Below are 17715 nucleotides of genomic sequence, written 5' to 3'. Positions count from 1 at the left end.
CTGTGCTAGTTTGAATGTATCATGTCCCCCAGAAAAGGCCATATTCTTTGATGCAGTCTTGTGGGGCAGACATATTGGTGGGGATTAAGTTGGAATGTTTGGATTAGGTTGTTTGCATGGAAATGTGCCCCACCCAACTGTGGGTGATGACATTGATGGGATGTTTCCATGGGGGCATGGCCCCGCCCATTCAGGGTGGGCCTTAATCAGTGGAGCCATATAAATAACCTGACAAAGAGAAGGAACTCAGTGCAGCTGTGAGTGACATTTTGAAGAGGAGCTACAGCCAAGAGGGACACTTTGAAGAATGCACAGAAGCTAACAGAGTAGCTGTAGATGAGAGACAGTTTGAAGATGGCCACTGAAAGCAGACTCTTGCTCTGGAGAAGTTAAGAGAGGACAAGCACCCCAAGAGCAACTGAGAGTGACATTTTTGAGGAAACTGCAGCCTAGAGAAGAACGTCCTGGGAGAAAGCCATTTTGAAACCAGAACTTTGGAGCAGATGCCAGCCACGTGCCTTCCCAGCTAACAGAGGTTTTCTGGACACCACTGGCCATCCTCCAGTGAAGGTACCCGATTGCTGATGTGTTACCTTGGACACTTTATGGCCTTAAGACTGTAACTGTGTGACCAAATAAGCCCCCTTTTATAAATGCCAATCCATCGCTGGTGTTTTGCATTCCAGCAGCATTAGCAAACTAGAACAAGAACTGTGATTCCTTCCCTGCCACATGGGCCACGCTGGTTTTATATCCTGAGATTCCATTACCCAGGGCTGTGGGATGCACGTTCAGTCAAGTTTCCCACAGTGAGCAAGTGGCCTCTGGGAATCACATCTTGTGGGAGGCTAAACCAGTGATTATGCTCTACCCCCGCCCAGGCAGGGACTGGTGGGAATGAGACTGCACCAAGCCCTGGGGGACCAGTTCCAGCCCAGTTGCAGCCATTTCAGGAGCATTTGGCAGAGGCACGTGTGTCCCACACCAAGCAGTGGCCCAGGAGCAAACAGGCCCACAGAGTGCTGCCCACCCTGCCCTCAACTTTACTTCCTCATGACCCAGCTTCCCAGGGAGTCAGGTGTGCTCATTCCATAAAGACATGGAAAGGAATCCTCCATGTCTTCATCCCACATGGTGTGATGGAACTCAGGAATCTCTCGCTCATGGGAAGGAAGGCTTAGGTTTGGGCAAGCCAGGCTCTTAGAGTCTGGTCTTGCCACTGTGCGTGTGATCAGCTGGACATAGATAAGTAGGCAGCAGGTGGCATCATGCAGCTTGGAGGTTGTGTCTGGAAAGAGCACTAGGCCTGGAGTTTGAACACCTTGCACGAGTCACTTAGCCTCTCTGGAACATCCATTTCCTTGTCCAAAAACGAAACAAACAGCTGCCTCATTGGCCTTACGTACTCGTTGGTATCAATGATACAATATTGTTATCATGCAAAGATAGTGAGGCACATGCAAAAGAGTCTGTAAAGATTTGCCCTGTCTTCTTCTTTTTCCTCCCCCATCTCCATCAACCTTTTATTCATTTTAAGTGTTTTTCACTACTTTCATCCTTCATTGATGGGGATGATTCATGTCTTCATCAGGCAGGTATATTTTGAGTGTTCACAATTTCTCAGGCACAGTCTCAGGTGCTGGGACATGCAGGTGTGTAGGATGGGTGACTGCCCTCAGGTTCTCCTGGGAAAGGCCTGAAATTTTTCAAAAAGCAGCATTATAGTATCTTCATCTGGGCCTTTAGGGGAGCCTCAAGAGGACAGAACAGGCCAGAAACTCTCCCCTGACTCTGTAGAGTTGCCCAGAAGTCACCTGTAAGACTGACATCCACTGAGAATAGGGGTCCTGCGATGGCACTTGAGATGCCTGATCATCCCTTCTCTCCTTGCCTCAGTGCTCCTTCTCTGCTCCATCTTCTCCTAAACCCAGGATCCCAGAATTAGTGAAAAAGCCAAATGATATGGCTCAGTGATGGAGAACAGCCCCAGGTTAAAGAACCTAGGCTTGAACTGGACTGTCTGGGTTTGAATCCATTTGTACCATTTGTTAGCCACGTAACCTTGATAAGTTATTTAATTCTTTGTTATTTGCTTGCTCATCTGTACACTGCGGATGATGATGATAACAGTACCTGCCACAGAGGGCTGTCACGAAGATTAAATTCGTTGATGTTGGTTAAGTGCTTGGAACAACATTCAGCACCTAGTTATTATCAAATGCTAAATTTGATAAACCAAATTTCAATTTGAAAGCACAAATAAGCACTTAGTGTTGTTACTTGAGACAATTGGTCTCAAAAACATTTTACAAGAAGTTGAGGCTATTGACACTTGAACAGGGTTTGGAGCTGTTCATTGCAGGGCCCATCTCTAATTCTGTTTCATATGCACAGACAGCAGCCCGTCCTTGTATTTCCAGCTTGTTAGTGCTAATATTCCCAGTGCACTTGGAGGTTGTTCATCCAGGGTGCACTCATGTAGAAACACCACTTTGCAAGCCTTTCATCAAGTCTTGTAAAGAAGATGTCAGCCTGATGCAGGTTTTCAAACCTGTCAAAGGAGCAGCTCCTCCAGCCAGCATTCTGAGAGCAGGAGCAAGAAAGGAAGGTTCTGGAGGAAGAAGATGAGGCAGCACCACCAGAGAACTGCAGAAATGTCCTTCCCAGCCAGACTCTCCGGGCAGCTGGGATGAGTGCTTAAAGCAGGGGAGGAGATCTAGTGATATGGCTCCCGGACCAAGGAAGGTCTCTCCTGGAGAGCAGACGTGTCTCCTCCCAGGGAGGGCTGCCTGCCCTCAGCTTCCTGCAGTCAGTGATTACAAGCTCTTGGCTGTGAGTGTTGGAACCATTAGGAGAAAAAAAACCTTGGAGGACCCAGGTTACTAGGATAGACTTTTGTTGTTGTTGTCATTGCATAATCTTAGATTTCAAATCTAGGGACCTTGGTGGATAGCGGAGAAGGAAAGTTTGACATTTCTCCATTAATTATGCTCTCAAGCTTCCATGTGGCTCCACCCTCTTTTCACTTCCTTCTCCCCTCCTCCTCATCTTTCTGCACTTGACCCTTCCCCTCCCACCCCACCCTGCATGACTTTGCAGCACCATTGCACATGCTCAGAGCCAACAGCTGGCTGGGACGCTCTCCCTGAGATAGTGGGATAAGGTGGAGGCTTCCCAGAATGAGCTTTTAGGAAATCTAAGCTTGCATTTCTGCTATGCCTCAAACAGTGTGATCTTGAGCACACCACTGAACTTCTCTGGGTCTCAATTTCCTTGTCTTTCAAACGTTGGAGCTGGGGGTGTGGTGAGGGACTGCAGAGAGGAAGTATGGAGCATGGCCTTGTGGTTAATGGTGTGGGCTGGGAAGCCAGACAGCCTTCAGCTTAATTCCAACTCCCACTGATTCCCAGCAAATTAACCTCTCTAAGCCTCAGCTTTCTCATTGTAAAAATGGGAATAAACATGGTACCTCCCTCCTGGGGTTGTGTCACATAAGCACACAATAAGTGATCATCTTCTTCATAATCATGATGAATTTAGAGATCTGGAGAGCCACCTGAATTTGAATCTTGGCTTGGATAAGTGAGTTAAGGCAAGTTATGTAACCTCTGACACTTTTCTCATTAGAAATTGGGATTATAATAATCACGCCAATGTCACAGTGTGGCTTTAGGGAATAAACGAGATAATCTACATAAGGCTTACAGTACAATTCCTCAATAGCTGTTACCTCTTTGAGGAGTGCTGTATTATTTTCCTGGATGTATCCTTTTTGGGGGGGGTGAGTAGGAGTACAACTGGGGCAATAGGCAGTTGCATAACTTGGTTAGCAATAGCAAGGTAAATAAGGACTGTTGTCTGTGCAGAGTAAATTCATAGTCCTGCAGCCAGCCCCCTCTGCCCCATGTGACACTTCAGTGACCAGCAGGTAAATGACTGACTAACTGCACTGTCAGGGACTTGCACAGAAAAGCCTTTCCCGTTCTCAGCCCTGCATGGGCAAGGCCCTTCCTCACTGAAAGGAGACGTTTCAAGCACCTACCCCACTCAACCCACCCTCACCTCAGTATATTTCTTACAGCTTCCCTGAAACAAGCCCTAGCTGGGCTCTTTTGGGAAAAGGCACATCTTCGGGCCAGGGATATTTGTGCAAGGAGGAGGTGGAAGTAGTTTCAGGAGTTTGATTCCTTATGGCAGCAATCTCTGTCAAACAGGTTCCTTCGCAACTTCAGGGAGGGCCGCTTTGTTCCATTGTTTCCCGAGAACCAGACAGCCCTCCCCACGATCCTGGAAGGGTGCAGGTGGGGCGGGGGTGGAAGCCTCTGGGAGTCTGGCCAGCAGGCTGCTGTGAATGGCAATTTCATCTCTGTTCACACAGCACCAGGGATCCGATTCTGTTCAGGATCCGATTCTGTTCCATTATAGCTTGTGAACTTTAAGCAACTGGCTTCCTTGGCTATTTTCTACCCCATCTAGCGCAGAGGGGTTGGACAGAGTCTGTAGAAAGAAGCTGGAACCCACTGGCATGTTTTGGACAAAGACTAGATACCCTTGAAGAGTTTTTCCAACCCTGTGAGTCTGGGACATCAATGGGCATTTGAAAAAACTGACTAAAAAATGGGGAAAAAGGTCTCATAATTTGGAGCATAAATCTGGATTTGTAAAATGGTAAGTGGATGTACTTGAAAATATTATGCTGAGTAAAAGAAGCCAATCCCAAAAGGCCAAATGTTGTATGATTCCATTTACATGAAATGTCCAGAATAGCCAAATCCATAGAGACAGAAAGTAGATTAATAGTTGTCAGGGGCAACAGTGATAAGGAGTGACTGCTAATGAGTATGGGGTATCTTTTTGGGGTAATAAAAATGTTCTGGAATTGGATAGTGATGATGGCTGCACAACATAGTATTAAAAAACACTGAAGTGTATACTTTAAAAGGATGAAAATAATATATGCAAATTATATCTCAATAAAAAATTTATATGAGGAAAAAAGGGGATTGGCTGCATCTGTAAGGAACTATGGAGGCTGCATAATATATTACAAAAAAAAAAACAAAAACAACAGAAAACTAGTCTGACATTAAAGAGTTTGGTGCTCAGTCTTGGTCAGTCATCTGCCCATCTAATCAACTAAAAATTATTTATTGAGCACCTACCAGATGTCAAAGATCTGTGTGAGAAGCAAGTAGATGTAAATGAACAAGACAATCTGTCCCTCCTTGGTGGTCTGCCACTAACTTACTGTGTCCTCTTGGGCAGTATGTTTATAACTTCTCTGATCCTCGGTTTCCTCTGTTGTCCAGCAAACTCATCTCTAAATTCCTCCCTTCTGGTTTGAATGTACAGAGGCTGAGGGCCAGGCAATACCGTATAATTCTAAATTACCTGTGGCACCAACCCTGACAGTGCCTCAGAAACGTGCCTCAGAATTCCGTAAAATTCCAGGTTCCAGGCCCACAACTGAAGGTTCTGATGCAGTCAGCCTGAAGTGGTTTTGATGCTTGTAGTTCTGTGCTCCACCAAGTTTGAACCACTGCCTAGCACCTTGTGGCCCAAGGCCTGGCTGCTGATCCATCCTGAGTGAAATAACGAAGCCTTCTCTGATTGCATTCTGGATTGTCCCAGGATCTCCCAAAACGGACTTTAGAATCTCCACGCTTTCCCTTAGCAAACACATATCTACAGAGAGCCAAAGAAAACCAATATTTTACCACTTGTATTTCACTCTCCCACTGCCACTGGTATAAAAAAAAAAAAAAAAAGAAAAGAAAGAAAGAAAGAAAATAAAACCAGGAGAAAAAGTTGTCCAAGTTCCAAAATTGAAACAAAATACTCATCCATTCATAGGGTCATCTGCACTTTAAAACAAGCTGCTTGTTTTGCTCGGTTCTCCTTATTTGGTGGAATATTTTCTATTCATTTTCCTAAGCACAGACAATATTTTTCAGATCAAAGGGTAGACTTGTTGTTATTTTAAGATAGGACTGAGATTTATATAGGCTAGATCACAAGGTAAATAAACTCTTAATGTGAAAAGAGGTTCACACACACACACACACACACACACACACACACACACATCCTTTAAAGATAAAGCTCAGATGCTTCAATACCCTCCCTAGTGCTCAGTGTTTCTTAGTTTGGGAAGCTAAGCAGAACTTTTCGAGATTCTGACATGTTCACACCCTCTCTTTCCTTGGCTGTCGAGCACAATTTACAACTGACGCGATCCCTAACAGGCGGCCGCCAGGGGGTGCCCAATAGCGCGCTGTTGCATAACGGATAGGAAGGGCCTTGAAGGGATGAAGAAAGCTGAGGTCAGTTCTTGCTCAAGGTGTAAAAGAGCCAAGTGGGAGTTTCCTACCTGGGTCACTCTTCTCTGCAAAGGCCACAATGTGGATGCCATTCAGATCATCCTCCTGGGGAAGAAAAGAATCAAGGTTTACGCTCCAGGTGGGGAGGTCTAGAGGAATGAATCAGAACAACGGACTGAGAGGCGAGGGGAGGCCTGGAAGCCAGTGAGCACAGGCAAGAGAAACAGAGCCGGATGTGCACACACACTTGAGCAGAGAATGCTAATGAGCATAGCCAGGAGAAATGCTGTCGGGTTCTGATAAGGGATTTTGGACAAATGGGTTTACAAGACAGGAAACAACACAACACATTAGCACTAAAATGAGTCTCACTCCCATGGTCTAGTGGATCCGGGAAAGCAACAGAAAAAAAGGCAAAATGAGGAAAAACATAAGTCTGGCTTCTCAGAGTTGCTTGGGGCAGCAGCACTTCCCAATGTAACTCAATGAATGGCAGTTGTCAGCGTCTGTTTTCACAAGAATTCATTACCAGCAATATACTAGTGGATGTGGTAGGTTATAAAGCTTCTGGATGCTGCTGACAGATCCTGAAAGTATCCCCAACAGGCAACAGAGAGTAATTTTTGTGTAAGTAGGATGTGAGGTCTACTTTGTTCAGACAGGAGTCAGGTGCAAGCCTAGCGCTTCTCTGTTGAGATTCCACCAGCATGTTTCACTGAATAAACAGAACCTATGTAGTAAGTCAGGTCCCTTGCTGCTTGTGACCTCCAGATTGTTTATTTGGGGTCCCTTCTGCCCTGTACCCAAAGCTTGCAGAAGAAGCCGAGCCTGTGAAGCATGGCTGTGATTGGGGGAGACTGGGAAGGACCTGGAATTTGGGCCTAGGGAAGGTTGAGGGTGGGGGCCAGTGAAAAGTGGGTATAGCTGTGGGTGCTGGGAGGGGAGGGAAGGGCGAAGCAAAGAAGCTAGGGAGGGTTTTCAGATCCATGGGGCAAGCAAGGACCATTCCATCTTTCTACATCCTGGACAGAAAGAACTGTGTGATATGCCTTGTGTTTCCTCTGCACTGTTTCTGCCTGGAGAAGGAGGAGAGAAAGCCTGGAGGGGTCTCTGTTATAAGAAACATGATCCTCAGGAGATTTTCAGAGGATGATGTGTGAGAACGAGGCTCCCGGGGACAAAGCCAAGTGAATACTGATTATCACAGACATGAGAGAGGTATTCACTGGGCGTCCCGAATGTCATATCTGAATCATCCTATGGATAAAAACTCCAGGCATCTCAACCCTCCCATGATCCCCGTTTCCCTTTCAATTGATTTTAATGCTGGTGCAATCCTATCTAAATGCTAATTTTCTTTTCCTTTGAGTTTGCAAAGCATAAAACCTCCCCAAATTCTGAGAGATTAAATGGAAAATATTATTATTAAAAACAAGAACATGGGCACAGCCTTGACCAGATTCTCTGGGGAATTGAATTTTGCAGATGTGAGTGTGTGTGCATGTGTGTGTGTGTGTTTATTGCAAAAATCAGACAGCAAACAGAAGGGGAGTCTGAGGTTTCACTGTTTTACACTTGCTATTATCGCCAGAAAGAATATCCTGCTCAGTTGTCATTAGGCAGCCCTGGGTCTCTGCCTCCTGCCATCACTTTGGAAGTGAGTGGTGTTAACTCTGGGAAGCAGACTTCATTTCTGTGTGCCCTTCTAGAACGCATTTTGAAATTGGTTTTAGAATTAAGAATCCATATTCGTTTTTCTAAGCAGCTGCTCATAATACTCCCCAGGCCTGAGACGGTCCCAGTGGGGAGCTCTGTAACCAAGGGAAAGAGACTCTCTCTTTATGTGTCTCAAAGGTTCAGGACACAAACTTTTATTGAGCACCTGCTGAGGAGCAGGCATTTGCGAGATGTCACGTATTTTCCTGTAATAAAATCACAGAGCAGAGTATCCGTGGGCCAGCCCATGAGTTGGGGTGAGAATCAGATGTGCGTGGGCAAGGAAGAGCAGAGCCAGCTGTCCACAGAACTGGGCACAGCCCAGGGGCTTTCTCTGAACCTCACATCCTTTGCTGCTCAGTCAACCCATTTTGTCTTTAGCTCATCCTGCCTTGGAAATTGTCTTTTGAACTTCATAAATCTTGCCTTCTCAACTAGATGGGAAGCTCTCTAAAGGAAAGGGATTTGCCTTAAAATAACCATATCTGCCATTTGTGAATACTGTGTAAGTACATTATCTCTAAATCTCAAATGAAAGTCTTTTTCCTATTTAATGCTTACAGTGACTTACCTAAGGCCACAGAGCCAGTAAGTGACCTAAATGGGGTTCAAGCCAGTTCTGTCTGACCCCAAAGCTCACATTCTTTCTTTTTCACCAATAGCAGCATGACAGGCTCCATGAATTGACTGTCACTCTGCAGGGTTTGCAGAGATGTTGCAAACTCAGGTCAGTGGCTCTTATTCAAGTTGAAAGAGGCTGAGTAGGGGCCCTTGTATAAGGTGACCAAGCACCACATCCCCCAAAGAGCTGGACAGTTGGGAGTTATTTCCTCCAGATCCCCCAGCATTTCGGCTGTCCCTCTGTCATAGCAATGAGGATATTGGACTGGCGTAATGTATTTTGAGACTGCTCCATCTACTCAACCTGATCTACCAGGACAGCAACCTTCATTTTTATAACCTCAATGCTTAGCACAATTAATGCTTATTGACTTAAAGAAAAGGAGAATAGTGATAAAAACCTGACATACTCATTGAAGAAAATTAGAAAATATTAGAAATACCAAAAATAAACTAAATTTATCTATTACCCACTACCCAGATATAACTACTGCTAATATTTGGCTCTAGTTCCTTCCAGTCTTGGTTGAATGTTTGTTCCTGATACAAAGAAAAGAAATGCAGTTAAAACTAGCAGGCTCCCAGATTAAGATTCAATGAAATGACCCGGGGGCTTGTCTGGGTGTGTCCTGCTGTTGCAACAGAGCAAGGATTCTTTGAGAAGGAACTGCCGACTCCCATCCCCTGTGGGTTTTGCACAGGACTCTGGCTGACTGCTTGCTGGGATGGGGAGTGGGAGGGTGGAGTCTCAAGGGGAATGACAAATTGGCACTAGGCCTGGATTACCAGCCCCACCTTTACATTCTCTGAATTGTCTATAAAAAATAAAATAAAGAGCTATTCAGTTTGCACACAGCAAATATTACTATGCATTGATTTCTCCAGTAATAAGGCAATGATATCTTTTCTATGGTTTGGTGCTTTTAAAAACTACACAACTGGAGAGAGGAAAAGGTAAATAGTTGTTTTAGTCTTAGCAGCTTTCTTATCTTATTTAAATATTTTGCAATGTCTGGGAAGTGGGTGTTGAAGATAAAGATTCTTAAGTTCATTGACTGACTTTCTTCACACCTGTGCTCTTCAGGTGCTGTGGCAGCAGCCCTTGGAGCCTGTGGTCTTTGGAGCGGAGCCCTCTGAGGTGGGTGAGGGAGGATGGGCAGGGATTATGGGGCATGGCTCCCCAACTTCCTTCTCACAGATAGATTTCTGCTACTTCTTTTTAAGGATGTGAACATTACCCTGGAGATACTGTATTACCTTCCCTTCTAGCTGGAGACTTGGATGAGGGGGCTAGCATGTCCTGCTTAGGACATCTGGGGAAGTCATGTGAGTGTTTTAGTTGGGATGTTGGGAAGGAGTAAACCTTTCCAGTTGCCCTTTTCTTTACTTGGTTAAATTCAGTACACAGCCCTTCTCCAGTGAGAAAACAAAATTGAATATATAATAATGTGGAAAATATGAGCCATCATTGTTATTTTACATTACAGCAAAAGGCTGTAACTTATCTTATTAAGTGAAATGCAAGCAGAGGAGTTGCAGTGAAGCCAGATAAAGAACTTTCTTTTTGAACATCTGTTCTCAATGCCAATTGGCAGTGCTGCTCTGAGATGACGTGAGGGAGCGTTTCTGCAGTGCAATGTGGGGGGATGAGGGGTGGGGTGGGGGGCATCAGGGGCAGGACACAGGCCCTCCAACTATCAAATCTCTTGGTCTTGGGCGTGATACAGCTGTGTCAGTGAGGAAAACCCCAGATGAATATGTTCATAATTTTGTATTCTCTTCCTTCCAGGAACCTAGATAACTGAGCATTGTCTCCTTGGGAGGAAAATAAAGATAAAAAGAACCAAGGATTAAGAAATTGCAGAACAGAACAGCAATAATCACTTTGAATTTAAAATGGTACTTGTATGTGGCAGATTGAGTTATATACTCCAGAGAAAAAACATGTTCTTAATCTGAACCCACATTCCTATGGGTGTGATCCCATTATAAATAGGATCTCTTGAAGATTTATTTTAGTTAAGGTGTGGGCAACTCAATCAGGATGGGTCTTAATCCTGGTAGTGGAGGTCTTGTGAAAGAATGTAGCAGGGAGGAGTCAGAAGGATAAAGTCAACAGAACCAGGAACTGGAAGAGAAAGGAAAGGACTTTGCCATGTGGTGGGAAAGCCAAGGAACCCAAGGAACCCAGCCAGTCAGACTGCTACTGACCCTGGGAGGAAGCAAGCCTTCTAGCCTCTGAAACTGTGAGACAGTAAACTCTTGTTAAGCCAACCCATTGTGCGGTATTTGTCATAGCAGGTGGGAGACTAAGATATTGAGTCATGAAAGACAAAGAAAGACCAAGAATCTGCTCCTGATTAAGGGATACTAAAGAAACACAACAAACAAATATAACTAGGCCATCCTGAATTGGATCCTCAGCTGGGGGGGGGGGGGGGGCATTAGTGGGACAACTAGCAAATTTGAATAAAGTCTATAGATTAGAAAATAATTGTATCAGTGTTAATATCCTAATTTTTACTATTTTGGTAATTGTACTGTGGCTATTAAGAGAAAGTCCTTCATTTTTAGGTAATACTGACTTATTTCACGATAAAGAGGAATTACATCTGCCAATTAATCTCAAACAGTTCAGAAAATATAGAGAAAGAGAAAGAGCACAATAAAGTAAAGGTGGTAAAATACTAACTGTTGAGGAATCTGGATGGAGATATAATGGAATTCCTTGTATTATTTTTGTAAGTCTGAAATTATTTCCAAGTAAAAAGTTAAAAAATAAAAAGGGATACTATTTTTAAAGCACTGTAATATCTTTACTATTATTATTTTAAAGTATAATGACAAGACCCTTTAAAGGTTAATTTTTAAAAGATTTAATTATTGTGAAACTATGTTTCTATTGTGCTGAGTTGTTCTTAAACAGCCCACTGATTCAAAATGGATAATTTGCCCTTCAGTGTCTTGTGAAAGGTTTGTTCTACCTTTAGACATCCAAGTGAGATGCATGACAATAAAACTGTCAGGTTACTCCACGGTTTTGTTCATCCATCACTTCAGATTCTGAATTAAGGAATCAACAAGTAAATGTCTCCATTCTGCACAAATGGTGCCTTTTGGGGATATGGCCCACTCTAGGGAGACATACTGGAAAGAACATGAGATTTGATGCCAGGTGACCTGAATTTAAGTCCCAAGAACTCATGCTTATCAGCTATGAGTCCTTGAGTAATTAACCAAATCCATATGACCATCAGTTTCCCCATATATGAAATAGGGCTAAAATAATATTTGTACATCACTTGCTAGAGCTGTTATAATGGCCAAGTAGAAGGACATATGAAATGCCTTGAAAAAGGCTCCACAGACTTTGGTTGTTATTGTTTATAGAATTTTGTATAAAGCTTGGAGGAGTTGATATCTCCAAGGCCCTCTTTCCAATACTATTCAATCCACCTGACATATTGTTCTGTGACATAGACCTAGAGGACCACCTGACTCAGCTGCTTTCTAGTACCTTCAGTTGATATTTATAAAAACAGCTAATATTCATTAATTGAGAGTCTACCATGTCCTGGGCTCTCTACATTACTCATCGTTATAAAAGCCCCAATTTTAGATGGGAAACTAAAACTCAGAAAGATGGTGTGACTTGATGTAGGACATAAAGCTACTAGGTAAGGTGGCAGTTTCTGGATTTGAACCCAAGTTCCTATGACTCCACAGCCTGAGCTCCTTCTACTATGCCACCCAGGGTGTACAATGAACTGAACAGAGTAGTCACTTTGGGAAATGAACTCAGCAATGGACTCACTTTGCCTAAAGAGTAATACCAAAGAGGGTTAAATTGTGTCCATGGAGAATTGGGTTTTAATTATTACGTTGTCTATGTTTCGAATACTCCACCATCCAGACATTCACCCTAGCAGAATAAGACTTAATTTGAGTTTTGAGATTTAGAAAATGGAACGCTCCTCCTGGGGAATATATCCATCTCTACAAAGCAGAAAAAGTATAAAACTTTCTTACCCATATTTCAAACATATTTTCTGGGCGCAGACGACGTAGAGTGGGTCTGAAAAACAAAAGGAGGAGCTTCCCTTAGTAGGCATCACCAAGGCAGACTTCACAGTCTCAGCACGGCAATATGTAAAATCAGATAGTTCATTTGCAAGAAGAGCTTGGAAACCTGCTTTTCCCCCAGGATCACACAGGTCACACAAAGTTGGGTCTACAACCACTCGGGCCTATGGACTTCCTCTTCTCAGCCTTTTCATAGATTCATTTGATCCAAGGATTATAAAATGTATAATAAACAGTGGATCAGAGGGCACAGAATGAGCTCATCCCCAGGGTAAAGAAGCTGTTTCCCTTACAGACTGGTACCACTGCTGAGATCCCAGAGCAAGGCCAGAATGAGGAGACCAGAACTGCAGGGTCACCCATCAAAAGCCCTTTGGGGATGTTTGTTGGAGCAGGTGGGATCTATATTTGACCTAGTTTAATTTCTTTCTGAATGTTAGTAAATCGTGCTTGACATTCAGAAGACCAAAGCTCTTCATTCACAGAAGAGTTGGCATTTGTTCCTCCAAGCACTGAATCCCTGCAGGCGCTAGGACTATCCTGGTGACGGGGTCCTGATGCTCTAGGTTCGATGAACATGCATACACATGTGCATGGGAGGGTGGATGGATGGGTTATGAACCCACTACCATCTTCCAATATTGTCCCTCTCTCTAGAACAGGAGTTGGCGAACTATAGCCCATGGGCCAAAATAAAGTTTTATTTTCAGACAGCCATACCCATTTGTTTATATATTGTCCATGGCGGCCTTCATGCTATGAAAGCAGAGTTGAGTAGCTGCAACAGATACCATCTGGTCCACAGTGCCTGAAGTATTTACTATTTAGCCCTTTACAATAATGCTTGCTCAGCCAGGCTAGAGCTGTTCTAAGTAGTATCCAACTTTCCTCTCCCAGAAGTTCTATGAATAGAATGCTTATCCTTGGATAAATTACTTAATTTCTCTGAACCCAATTACTTAATCTGTAAAATTGGGATAATAATAATTATCCCTTAAGTCTGAGGATTAGATAAAATAGCTTCCAGAAAAGCACCTAGCATGGCATTTGGCATACAGGAGGTGATCACTAAATGATTATCGCTGTTATTGCAGAATTTTGCTCTTATCTGGCTCTTCTTTAAGCCAACGGACAGTGGGTGTAGTTTATTGTAGGGGAAGAGCTCAGATCCAAGATTTTGTTGCATGCTGAATACTCATATGTCAAGATTTTCAGGCTGTCTCTCCCACCTATCAAGGAACCCACCTCTCAGGCAGTGCCCCTGGAGACCCAGCAGGCCACCCTCCACAGCACTCTACAATAATGGGGAGTCAAAGGAACCTAGTGGATCAAAGGTTTGTGGGCTCCAAGCTCCACCTAGGGAATCTGCCGATGGTGAGGAGATGTTCTAACCATGCCTGCAATCATAGACCGATATTCAGAAAATGTAGCAACACCCCGCCACTCATCAATGACCAACAAAGCCATACTACTGAGTTTGGTCCTGGGGGGTACTAACTATAATAACTCTGCTCTTGGAGAGTCTGACATGTCAGGACTAAGAGGCTCTTCATTCTCCAGACCTTGGATCACCCTAGCCCCTGCATGCCATCTTGGGCACCTTTGGTGTTCCTTCACAAACTCCACAAGCTCCTCTTCTGTGTAAGGTTTGTCTGGGATTGCAATGGGCTCGTCCATAAATGGCTCATAGAAGTCAACTTCATTCATCTTCAAGGACAGTTTCTTTGCAACCTGTAATGATTACAAATAAGATTCTTGAATGGTAGTCTAGAATATCAATGGGTAGTCCATCTAAAAGAAGTATGTGTGTTCTCTGGGAAAGCCATGAGAATGTATTCACAGTTTTAACTTAAATGTTGAAGCAATAGGAACTCATGACCTGAGGCCTGGGCTGGACCAATCTCCTTTTGTGATCAAAGAAGTACAGATAGGGAGAAAAAGACCGAGCTGGCAAAGAAAGCCATGCATGGGAAGGGAGCAGTCAGAACGGAGACTGAGAAACTTAATTCTACAATCTTCATCACTCCATTGTACTTGCCAGGGCTGACGGAGGGAGCAGATGTCAACAGAGTATGCTCAGTGTCCTGGGATGTGTGGATTTGATCGAACCAATTTTGATAAAAGAGGCAACTCATGGAGACAGTAAAAGCATACAGCTACTCAAAATCAAAGGCTAAACCATTAATCTGTCCTTGATCAGTGCATTGTTTTTGAGGTTGAGGCCCTAGCCTGAGGGTGAAATCTTCCAGTACTGTGCTTGCTTGATGGTTTATCAGCCCTGGGAACTGCCCTGTTTGCAGCTGAACAACTCTAGTTACTAGTTATAAGGTGACCAACGGCCCTGATTTGCCCAGAACTGAGGAATTTCCCAGGACAAAGAACTTTCAGTGCTTAAAACGGGAAAGTCTTGGACCGCCCAGGACTGGTTGGTCAACCTATACCAGATAAAAGGCTTGGGGAACCAGCCCATAGCCTGGAAGACTTTTCTTCTCTTGATTAAAGTGGCCACACTGTCCCGTCAGGGCAGAATTATTGCTGTGTTTGCCTGCAGAGCCACTGAATTCAGGACCTCTCTCTGTGGAATGATCTGAGAGGCTTGGAATGTGCAAAGCTCTATAAAAAACCAAATGCCATTCTTCTCTAGTGAGGAACTGTGGTCCCAGAAAGCACAGAGATGAACAGTGGCTCCCTTGAAACTAAAGAGGAATTGCCTAAGAGCCGACGCCTTGTGGTGGCAACCAAGGGTGCAATGACCCAGGGTGGCCGTGACTAATTGGGAAGGGGAAGGAACTGAGTGTTACACAAGCAGTTACAAAAAGAGGTCCACTCTGAGGAAAGTCAATGTCCCCCTGGTTTCTGTCATCAATTGTTATTAATTCCAGGTCACTATACTTCAAAAGACATTTCTTAAAGTACTTTAGGGAAAGAGACTGCAGCATCCAACTCAGAGCTAAAAGAAACAGGTCATTTTAAGAGCTATAGTTACAGAAAAGACAGTTTATCGCCATATTGGTTTTGTTTAGAGGAATGAGGATGTATGATTTTTTTCTTATTTTTTGTCTGTCTTCTACTGGAGGGAGGGGACTGTGGGCAGGGGCGCAGGGATTGGGGAAGGAAGACCCATGCAGGCAGGTTCTGGGTTTACACAGAGCTCTATGCAAAGTTGGGCCTATTGCAGAGTGGACTTGAAAAATGACACCGGGTTCTGCTTTTCAAAAAATTTCACTTACTACATAGTCTAGGAACAAGGAAACCCTGTGTTTGCATGAAGTGCTGGGGGGTGTTTGGATAAAGAAAAACAGTAATAATAGCAAGCCAAGCACAGGGGCGAAGTGTCTTAGGTGCATTACTTTAATGTAATGTAATGTAATGTAATGTAATTAATTAATTAAACCCTCACTTTGATTACATGAGGTAAGAACTACTATCGTACTTATTTTATAAATGATGAACCTGAGGAACAATTTGGGTAAGTAATTTGTCAGATCATTTTCTTAGAAGGGGTAGAGCTAGAATGCAAACGCAGGCAGTGGAGCATTCTACCTTTTTCCTTGGATTACAGCTTCCCTTTCATTTGAAAATTACATTCATCATAACACTGTAAAGAAAGGAATATCTGTCCCTGTAAATATTACACTGGCACTTCAACCATGTTTTAGTGAAGCATTTCCTTGTTCCTCTTGTAAAATGACCTGCTCTTGCATCAATTCATCCCCAGCACAGCCTGCTATAATTAAGGCTCACCCCTCTCTTGATGGTGAGAATGAGCTCATCAGAACCACCTGTCAAAGAAAGCAGTGGGCCTGTGCATGGGATCGTGGGTATGTGTGGTGGTCTCTGGTCCCTCAACAACAGAGTTGGAGTCCGCAGTGTTAAGTACATGAATGTAAAATTCGACTGCACATTTTTGAGTTTGGGTCTTGGGAACACTGAGTATGATTTTCCAAAGGCCTCTTCCCTATACCCCACCACTGTCATTCCAGATTGCTCTCAACTTGTATCCTTTCTTTCATTCTCTTAATTGAATCTTGGCTGGTAGGGAACTGAAGTTAATGACTGAAGGAGATTTAATTGAGCCCTTTATTCATTCACTGATTCAGTAACTACTTAGTGGGGCAGAACATATCCAAGGTACTGTTCTAGGATCAAATCTGGCTCATGGGTGTTACAATTATGTTAGAATAGAGGATTCTATTAAAAGCTGAATGGGTCCTTATAAATGAGTTCTGTCATCGTCTTCATTTTTTTTTTTTTTAACTAGTTGCAATAGATTTGGGCAAAGATAAGAAAACCACAAAGCCATTTTTCTGACATTTGCTAGTGTAAGACTTTTGATACAAACATTTTCCCCCCTACAAATTAGCAAACCATTTCAGTTGTTGCAAATGAAACCCACTCAAAGTGAATTTAGGCCAGTTCAACATCTATCTTCTCCATTGTCCTTGGTTTGATAATCATGGCTTCCTTTGGCCCCAGTGTTGTTCAAAAGAGAAAATTATTTTGCTTCTTACTGTCTCAACAGAGAAAGGAACTGGCCAGTGGGAGGTGACATGCAATAATTAGAGACAACATGAGTCAGGCTGTTGGGTGCGGCAGAGTGGACACTATCCTTGACCCTCTGACCCTCTCTTGCTCCAAATGCTTCTTTAGGGTGGTAGGGCCCAAGTGTAGCCTGATTTAGGATTAGGATCAGTAGATCAGTGGAGACCCAGTCCTATATGCCCAGTAAAATTGCTTAAAGAGCTTTTAGAAAATGTAGATTCTTGGGCCCTGTCACAACCCTAAAATTTCCAAATTTGCAGGAGTGGGGCCCAGGGCTCTATAGTTTTAAAAGTTCCCTGGGAGACAGCAATATGGATAGTAGTTGGAATCTGATTCCCAAATCTACAACAGCAGCCCTGACATCTTATTCTCTTTACAGTTCTCCAATTTGTGTGATATAGTTTATTGGTTTGTTTATTTACTAACTTTTTGT

General features: G+C 43.6%; 1 protein-coding gene across 1 annotated transcript in view; it reads right to left on the bottom strand.

Moving 5' to 3' along the window:
- The window catches only part of CASQ2 (calsequestrin 2), a 78470-nt gene that overhangs the window by 19404 nt on the left and 41351 nt on the right, over positions 1-17715 (bottom strand). Inside the window, exons 6-8 of the mRNA XM_037815117.1 lie at positions 14341-14471; positions 12687-12732; positions 6371-6425 (exon numbers count right to left, since the gene is read on the bottom strand). Of these exons, the coding sequence (XP_037671045.1) occupies positions 6371-6425; positions 12687-12732; positions 14341-14471 (232 nt within the window). The remainder of the gene's footprint in view (positions 1-6370; positions 6426-12686; positions 12733-14340; positions 14472-17715) is intronic.

The sequence above is a fragment of the Choloepus didactylus genome, chromosome 2 (genome assembly GCF_015220235.1).
Source record: "Choloepus didactylus isolate mChoDid1 chromosome 2, mChoDid1.pri, whole genome shotgun sequence".
In the NCBI taxonomy this organism is placed as follows: domain Eukaryota; kingdom Metazoa; phylum Chordata; class Mammalia; order Pilosa; family Megalonychidae; genus Choloepus; species Choloepus didactylus.
The sequence above is the reverse complement of the archived record's forward strand: the minus strand, read 5'-3'. Positions and strand labels throughout refer to the sequence as shown.